This window comes from Daktulosphaira vitifoliae, unplaced genomic scaffold (genome assembly GCF_025091365.1).
Source record: "Daktulosphaira vitifoliae isolate Bord-2020 unplaced genomic scaffold, ASM2509136v1 Scaffold_1, whole genome shotgun sequence".
Lineage (NCBI taxonomy): Eukaryota > Metazoa > Arthropoda > Insecta > Hemiptera > Phylloxeridae > Daktulosphaira > Daktulosphaira vitifoliae.
Genome location: NW_026099572.1, coordinates 85,203,957 through 85,213,724, shown reverse-complemented (window position 1 = coordinate 85,213,724; position 9,768 = coordinate 85,203,957). Strand labels below are relative to the sequence as shown.

General features: G+C 24.2%; 1 protein-coding gene across 6 annotated transcripts in view; it reads left to right on the top strand.

Annotated features, from left to right (window-relative positions):
• The window catches only part of LOC126894555 (alpha-tocopherol transfer protein-like), a 54,978-nt gene that overhangs the window by 38,732 nt on the left and 6,478 nt on the right, over nucleotides 1–9,768 (top strand). For 2 of the 6 annotated variants that reach the window (XR_007701442.1, XM_050665663.1), the window contains exons 1-3: nucleotides 1,695–2,029; nucleotides 3,482–3,644; nucleotides 3,960–4,206. The exons of 2 other annotated variants lie outside the window; for them this stretch is intronic. Coding sequence is in view for 3 of the 4 variants with exons in the window: in XM_050665663.1 (XP_050521620.1) it covers nucleotides 1,873–2,029; nucleotides 3,482–3,644; nucleotides 3,960–4,206 (567 nt within the window). In the remaining variant the exon portion in view is untranslated. Of the gene's footprint in view, nucleotides 1–1,691; nucleotides 2,030–3,481; nucleotides 3,645–3,959; nucleotides 4,207–9,768 lie in introns of those variants that run through there. 2 more of the 6 variants (XM_050665659.1, XM_050665655.1) reach the window with 2 other exon arrangements.

Sequence of the window (9,768 nt, the reverse complement as noted above, 5' to 3'; positions counted from 1 at the left end):
ATTTTGAAACTTTAAATGTTTATATCTAATAAGCTAATAAAGTTATATTAAAAATTCAAATGCCATTTACTATTAAATTAAAAACTCAAACATTTTATTAAATTAAAAATATGTGTTACCATTTAAAAAAACAAAGTTTACCCCCCTCCAAGGCATAAGGGATGAACTTAAAAAGTATTACATAGTTAAAAATTCAAGAATAATGTGTAACTAAAAATAATAAAAAAAAAAAATGTTTAAATTATTATTATTCTGCAAGTAATTCAGTGGGTTATGATAAAAAAATCACCCTGTATATATATATACATATATATTATGTATGTGTCAGGTTAGTAAGGTTTTCAATAAATTTATGTCAGATGAAAGGAAAATATTTCAGGTTTTTGTATAGAAAAACTCCGTTTCTTTTTCAAAAAGTAATGTCCGTTTTCGGAAAAAAATAATACAAATTTTTAAATGTACAGATTTTAATAATAATAATTTTGAGGATTTCTCCCATTTAAAGAGAATGAGAAAAATATTTAAAATTTTTAAGGGTAATGTTTCCACTAAATACGATTTGTGATCTTTTAACGTATCATTTAAAGATATTAATTTAGTGAGAGCTTAGAAAAAATGGTAGCAGTCAAAAAAAAAAAAATAAATAATTCCTTCACAGGTCGCATTAAGGCTAAAATAAATTAAACATTATATTCTATGCAAATTAGATTCACATAATTTTTATGAAAATAAGTATAAGTATAAGTACTTCCCTTGTAAGGTTTTTGAAATAAAAAAATCAGCTAATTGTATATTTTTTGAAAAGTAATAACGGAGTAAAATTGAAATTAAAATAAATATGTGCACAAAGAAAATTTCATATTGACTTTATTTGTTGAAGAGGGATGGAAAGAAATTTGAATCGACATTTTTTTCCATGATTAAAAAACATACCAAATTCAAAAAAAATTTTTTNATTAAAAAACATACAAAATTCAAAAAAAAATTTTATTAAGTTTGTAAGTTTAAATCTAAATAAATATTTTCCAATAAAAAATAACACTTGTAGTTTGTCATAAGATATACGGATGTGAATGGAGGGTCAAAACACAATAAGATAGACGGTTATTTTAAGTGTTTAAGTATTGGCGTTGAGCTGTGTATTGCACAGAACATTTATATAATTATGATCAGGAATTAATAATTATTAATGTCGCACAGAAATAAAAAAACGATGAAAAGTTTATTCGGTCGGCGATGTTGCTTCAATGGCGTCAATTGGGCGATGCGTATAGGGCCGTGTCAAGATGTCACGGACGTGCGGTACTAACTGAACTTTGTACAGTGGCGTAACTTAATCGATGTTAGTCAGAAAAACTTCCATGTATTCGTAGATGAGCTACGGTTAATAAAGGTGACACGGGTCGCGAGTCTCCATGTATCACAAAGCAAAGGGACTGTGTCAATTTTTAAAGATATTAAATGAGACATAGTTAGCGATCACTCTATACTGTATTTTTAATCATTTGTAGTAATCTAATCATACACAATTCTCACATAATATTGCTAATTAAAAAAAAAAATTAATTAATAATAGATATTAATATGAATATTTTTATAATATATATGCTAATTTAAGTCTTTAAGTTATTTTATAGCATTCTATAATTATATAGTTACCATTTATTGTATTTAATAAAGTAAAATAAACTTCTGGAAATATAACTAGTATTCAACTATTTTTGTTTAAAGATTGTAATGTTTCATTTGTTAAAAAACATTTTTTTTTTTTGTAGCATATAATAATATAATTGGTTTTAAGAAATATCCAACTTTATAATACAATCTTCATTTTTAATATAAAAAAAAGAACTTTAAGATCATTTTCTAAAAATGGATGCAAAATATGGACAATTTTTAACACTACCGACAACAAAACAAGTGGCAGAAATTTATGCCGAAATAAATACTACGGAGGAAAAAATTGACAAAGATGTAGATTTGTTACTGGAATGGGTACGAAAACAGCCTCACATGCCAAATCTAGATGGTAACGTACAAAATTTATCGATTTTTAATCTCAATTTTTTGATAGGCAAATATTATTTTAAAAACAGCTATACTAAAAAAAAAATACTTGTTTTTTTTTTAATTTTATGTACTACTACCCTTGCAAAATTGATTTATAAATGTATAATATAAATTGTATATATGTATATATTTGTACATTTAATTAACTACCCGATACATTTTACTCTCACTTTTTTGTCTAAAACAATAATTGTTTGTATTTTATATGGCAATATATACAGGGTGATTTTTTTATCATAACCCACTCAATTACTTGCAGAATAATAATAATTTAAACATTTTTTTTTTTTATTATCTTTAGTTACATATTATTCTTGAATTTTTAACTATGTAATACTTTTTAAGTTCATCCCTTATACCTTGGAAGGGGTCAACTTTGTTTTTTTAAATGGTAACACATATTTTTAACTTAATAAAATGTTTGAGTTTTTAATTTAATGGTAAATGGCATTTGAATTTTTAATATAACTTTATTAGCTTATTAGATATAAACATTTAAAGTTTCAAAATTTTGAGTTAATATACATGTATAATACACATGTGATTGTAAATACAGGTAGTTAATTGGATTTTTATGACATTGCTGTCTCATTCACGGATTGTTTATTATCAATTATGATTATCAATATATATACTTTCTGTATTGTCAGTTAGTGTATTTATAAACTCATAACAATGTGCCTTACTACAATTGATAATAACAATGCTGTGTACCTGTTAATATCGATGTTACAAAAAACCAATTAGCTACCTATATTTGTAATCCCTTGTGTATTATACCTGTATATTAATTAAAAAAATTGAAACTTTAAATGATTATATCTAATAAACGAATTAAGTTATATTATAAATTCAAATGTCATTTACTATTAAATTAAAAATAAGTGTTACCATTTAAAAAAATAAAGTTGACCCCCCTCCAAGGCATAAGGGATGAACTTAAAAAGAATTACATAGTTAAAAATTCAAGAATATTGTGTAACTAAAGATAATAAAAAAAAAAATGTTTAAATTATTATTATTCTGCAAGTAATTAAGTGGGTTATCATAAAAAATCACCCTGTATATATTTCTACTTTTTGTTTTGAAACTTTAAATATATTTAAAAAATTCAATTTTTTTCAAAAAATAAAGTTATATCAGTCAATGATTATAATATGAAAAATACAAATAGTTTTTTGATGTAACTAAGAAAAGCTTTCAAGTAATTCCTCTAAAATATAACTAACAATCTTAATGTTCATAAAATAATTAATATTTTAATTTAAATGTAAACCATTTTTATCATTTTTTGAACAAGTGTAATTGGAAAATTAGGCTTTCTTGTTCGAAACTTGAAAATATTTAGAAAATCTAAATTGGAATTTTAAACGTTTTTAAATGTCTAAAAATTTTTATTTCTACATTTTAGATGAAAAAAGAAAAGTAAAATCATTTTTGATTGGATGCAAAAACAGTTTAGAGAGAACAAAAGAAATGTTAGACAATCATTACACTTTGCGTGCTCTGTGTCCTAAGTATTTCATCGAAAGTGATCTTGAAAATAGTGCCATAATTAAATTGAGCGAATATAGGTGAATGTCACTATAATTATTAAAATATAATTTATTTGGAAGAAATCCTATATTTTTTTTAACATCACTTAGTAGTTAATCACCAATTTTGTATTTTAGTTTAACTAGGATGGAAATAAATAAACATATTTTATGCATAAAACTATAATAGAAAACAAAAAGTTATTTTAAAATTTAATCCTAGAAGATATTTTGATTATTAAAATTTTTATTAATATTCATTTCAAGTTAACTAATTTCAATAAGTTTAAAATGTATTTCATTTAAATATTATTGTGTCTGTTATCATTAATTTTTTTTTTTTAACTTTAATAGAGTATTTGCTCCATTGCCAATGATTACAAGGGAAGGAAATAGAGTCATTATAGATCACTTAAAATCAGAGACTTTTATTTTTGATATTGTTGTCACAATGAAAGTTATGTTGATGAACATAGATATAAGAATGTCTAAACTAGATATTTTTAAAAAAGATATATATATATTAGATATGAAATATTATTCATTAAGTCGCTTACTAGAATCTCTACCACATATACATGAAATGTCTCTTTATCTGAATGTAAGTAAAATTTTAAATTAAAAATCAATCAGTTATAAAAAAAAAAAATATTAATTTGTTCTAAAAGTGCATTAGAGCTAATATTCTAATTTAATATTGTTTTAAAATAATCAGAATAATACTGCAATAATATTGAAATATTATTTTTTTAATAGTAAGAAAATATAAGACACAAAATATTTCCAAAAATAATTGAAAATATTATTTGGAAATCATGTTGTTATGATAAAAAAGTTATTAGTGCTGGATTTAATTGACTGAAAGACTAGATACTCAAAAAGTTTTGATAAATGGGAAGGATTAGATAATGTGGATGACAATTCATAACTAGAGTTGGAACATCGGATTTTAAAAGGGGATATTTAAAAGAAATTTTGAAAAGAACTGGAAAACAACATTCATCGAGAAATTTTCAGAAAAACATTCATAGTGGTTACAATAATGAATGTCGCAGTTTAAATAAAACATTTTAAATTTATGTACTACACACATTATTATTATTATTGTTACCGTAAAAAAAAGACCAGCACATTGGGGTCGTGGTATAATTGGGTCCAGTATAAATTTAATCTGACAATGATTAAAATTACTATCATAATCTGTAGATAGTGTTTAATTAAAAAAAATTAGTGGATTATTCCAAAAGCAAATGATATCCTATTTCCTTATATACAGGATAATTTTTTTATCATAACCCAATCAATTATTTACAGAATAATAAGAATTTAAAATTTTTTTTTTATGACTATCTTTAGTTACACATTATTCTTGAATTATTAACTATGTAATAGTAATATTTTTTAAATTCATCACTTATGCCTGGTAAGGGTGTCAACTTTGTTTTTTTAAATGGTAACACGTATTTTTAATTTAATAAAATGTTTGAGTATTTAATTCAATAGTAAATGGCATTTGAATTTTTAATTCAAATAATTGATTTTTTATGACATCGATATTAGCAGGTACACAGCATTGTTATGATCAATGATAAATACACTAACTGACATTACAAAAAGTATATCTATTGATAGTCATAATTGATAATAAACAATCCGTAACTGTGATAGCAATATCATAAAAAACCAATTAGCTACCTGTATTTGTAATCCCTTGTGTATTATACCTATATATTAACTCAAAAATTTGAAACTTTAAATTATTATATTTAATAAACAAATTAAGTTTCATTAAAAATTCAAATGCCATTTACTATTGAATTAAAATCTCAAACATTTTATTAAATTAAAAATACCATTTAAAAAAACAAAGTTGACACCCTTACCAGGCATAAGGGATGAATTTAAAAAATATTACATAGTTAATAATTCAAGAATAATGTGTAACTAAAGATAGTAATAAAAAAAAAATTTTAAATTATTATTATTCTGTAAATAATTGAGTGGGTTATGATAAAAAAATCACTCTGTATATTCTGATTACAAGTTTTATGATTAATAAGTGTAATATATGAATAAATATTTAGTATAGATATTAAATATATTCATATATTTATATTTAATAATTTAGTATTGTAATTATTACGGAGAAATTATAAAAAATTATAAAGTAGTTATTGCTTTTATAATTTAAAGACGGATAACATGATCAACATAGACATTATAGAGGGACTTAAATCACTAGAAAGAGGAATGTATAAATATATATATATAATATATAAATGATAACTCTACAATAATAAAAAACAATTTTAACTTTAAATTTTATGAAAAGTTATTTTGAAATTGATTATTGTTATAGCGTGGGGAGTTATTATTAAATCTATTACTATTTTTAAATTGACTTCTATAACGTGAAACGTTATAATTATTCTGAAATTGATTATTTCTTTGTAAAAACTTGTTAGATGAGTTATTAGCTTCAATGCGAAGCTGAGGAGGTATTGGTTTTACTAAGATGTGTTTATTATTATTATTTTTTTTTTTGTGTCTTTTACCACTTTTTCTCAGCTCTCACCGAACCCATTTCTGTCAACGATACGTCATAAGATCACAAATCGTATCTAGTCGAAGACATTACCCTCAAAAATTGAAAAAAATTCCTTCGTTCCCCGTAAATGGAGGAAAGCTCCAAAAAAATTACAAATTAAAAATTCGCTAATTTTCGAAATTTTCGAAATTTTTTTTACTTAATATTGCCATAACTTTATTAAAAATAACCAAATCAATATAATTTTTTTTAATAGATGCTTAATGTCTTTACCTATCATTTGGTATATTTTTTTTATAAATTTGACCCTAGACCTGCCCACAGGGGGAGATTTAAAATAACAATTTTTTCACAAAAAAACTATTTCAACTTAATTTTTGAAAGTGCTCCAGAAATTCTGACACTTTTACCATCATACCAAAAGTGACCAAGTGTTTTTTTGTAGTTTTCAGAAAAACTAGTTTGAATGTTTGACATCTACAACTTAACTTCAGAGTAAAAAGTGACCATGTGACAATGTTTCACTTCTACACTTTTATAATTAACCATATAAATGTATTTATACTCTTGTAATAAATTATATTATGATTAATTTAGTCATTACATATTTTCCTATAACATAAGAACAATCAAGTTAATATTTTATTTAAATTTTTAACATAGCAAACTTTATTATTACCCTCACAATTAAAATAAATTCAATATTAAACTTTTTTATTGACATAAAAACAATTGAACATCTTTTAAATAAAAAAAATTATAAACATCAAAATAAAACATAATATTTTTTATACCTTTACTTTAAATACATTAAAATAACAAACATAAACAAAATTTTTTAGTAATTATCATAATTCTAATCAATTACAAGAATGTTGTGTATCAAAAACCTTAATTAATTATAATATTATAATACTAATGAGCAATATGTAGAATTTTAAATAAAAAGATTAAATTACTTTTATAATATTTAATTTGAAACTATATAAAAATTATAACTTATTGACAATTTCTTTATATAACTACAGTGCCTTATTTTATTTTAATCAGTCTTAAAATAAATATTAATCAGACTCATTTTCAGACTCAGAAATTATCACTGTATCCTTTTGTTTTGAACATGTCTGAATACTTTGATACTACTCATGGAATTCTACAGAAATGTCTTCAGACTTACAAAATTTCATGAGATCTTTCTCTTGTTGAAATTGGTTTTGGCTAGTCATATAATTGTTTAAGGTTATCAGGATATTTTGTTGGTCTACCTCTTCCACTTACGAGTATACTTTTAAACTCTTCATCTGAATAATTATATTTAAACTGTATAACACCAGGCTCAGTTTTCTCATAATTTAAAACCTTAATTTATAATTAATTCACTTTCATACCTTGTGTATCAGTTGTATGGTTTTTTATTATTTAACTTACTAAACTTTTCAAATCAACAAAATCAGTATACTTCAATTCTTGAACTGTGTATCTAGATCATTTTTTATTATACCTTCTAATAGGTCGAGCTAGTCAACAAATATTAAGCCAGCCACGCATAGTATACATAGGAATATTTTTCTTTGCTGCGTCAATTGTGTTATACATACTGTCCACTTCCATGTATGAATAAATAATGTCCACTCTCCATAAAATTATGTGTAATACCATCAATTTTTGAATGGGTGACAATGTATAAGAATAAAGCTGCTATATATTGATTCCTTTTTTGACCACTGAAAGTATCAGAAAATAGGGAAATAGTAGTTATATTTACTGGCAGCTGTTTGATCCATTTTAGTAAAGCTGTACCGATTTCTGAACTTCCTTTTTGTCCGTTTACTTCATTCCATAAAAATCAAAAGACATTATTTGGGGGTGCAGTCTTATACAAAGTTAAATTGTAAGTACATAGTTTTCTACTGTAGTACAAACTAGAGACATCAAAACTAGGAATCTGTAAAACACTTTGTAAGTCAAATATTGCACTGCAAAAATTATTGCAGTTTGAAGCTTTTTCTTTCTCAAACTTTTTAGCTGCAAACGATTCACCCCGTCTTACAATATGATTTTTATACTTGTTGTAACTCAAAAATAAAATACAAAATAAAATTACGAAATAAAAAAGGGGACAGAATGATTATTATTGTCGGTGTAAAAATGTGTAAGTGAGAGTTACTTTTGATTCGGGGTGTAATTCGAGAGTCATAAAATAACGACGTAAAAAAATCTTACTTGGTAAATTCTCTGGTTCTTATAATTATCCTTAGTGTTGATATAGGTGAAGATGATAAATAAAATACACAAGTTCAGATTTTTAGTTCACAAATTAACACATAAAATTTCGACAACGACGATTACTACGTTCGCACAACTTAATGCGGACCACGAAAAGAATAGCGCAAATACAGAGCACGAAATGAACAGCCAGGAGCAAGGGTTTGCTCTGGCTTTTTATAATATTTTTTTACCCCCAAAAATCGTCACTGTCGAATTTTTATTATAATTGTTTATTGATATGTAAGCATGAAAAACAGAGATCAATACAGATGAATAGAACATAAATTATTTTGACATTTACATATATAACATTAACATGTTTTTTTACAAGCAAGACGAAAATTAATACAATGCATTTAACTATTAATAGTAGAATAACAAAGATGACAAAAATAATATATAGATTTTCTTTTGGTAAGGAAGGATTTTTAAAATAATTATTAATTGATTTATGACCAAACCGCATACACTACAATGTAGCCAAACAGTGTGAGTTTGATGACTATTACTCTTAAATGTTTATCTAAATTTTTGTTCGATAAGGATCATGTCTTTGTAAGAATATAATATATAATGAAACAAGTTAAAATGAACCATTTCTATGGATAGTAGTGGTGAGTATTTGAAATGAAAAAGAATATATTAATAAATACTAAAAAGATAGCATTGTTGAGTACATGAACAGGGTATTTTAGTGTTATCCCATATAAATAATAATGACGATTATATTACGACATACTCCACGAATATTTTTTGTTTATGTAGTTTGTCTGATTTCTTAAATTTTTCACATAAAAGACATTGATCTTTTTTTGGCTTATAAAAACTCAAATTATATTGCTCACAAAATATTTTTCGACACACGACACAACAAACAAAATAACTATGATCTCATTTTTTCCCTTATAATCCTGTAGATAGATCTCTTACATTTTAGATATAGACAGTGTAGAATCTAAGTATTCACGTTTAGAAGTTACTCTACAATAGTGAGATTCCATTGTAGGAAATTTTTCAATGTGAGATTTTATTTCAGATATGGCCATATGGTCATGTGCGAAAAAATAATTTTATAGTTTTACAAAAAGTGATAAACTTTTGGACAAAAAAGTTGTTATTTCTACTCACAAAAACTACCAAGTAACATAGTCAGTTTTTACTGGCTCAATTTATGCTAAAATCAAGTTAGTCAAAATGATGTACTAAGAGGTTCCTAAACTATTCATCATATCACACACTTTTTCCACACATGTATAGAGATGAAAAATTGAATTTAAACATGGTTTTGCACTTGTTTACTTTTGGCACGATGGCGACGATATATCTTAAATTAAAGTTTATGTAATA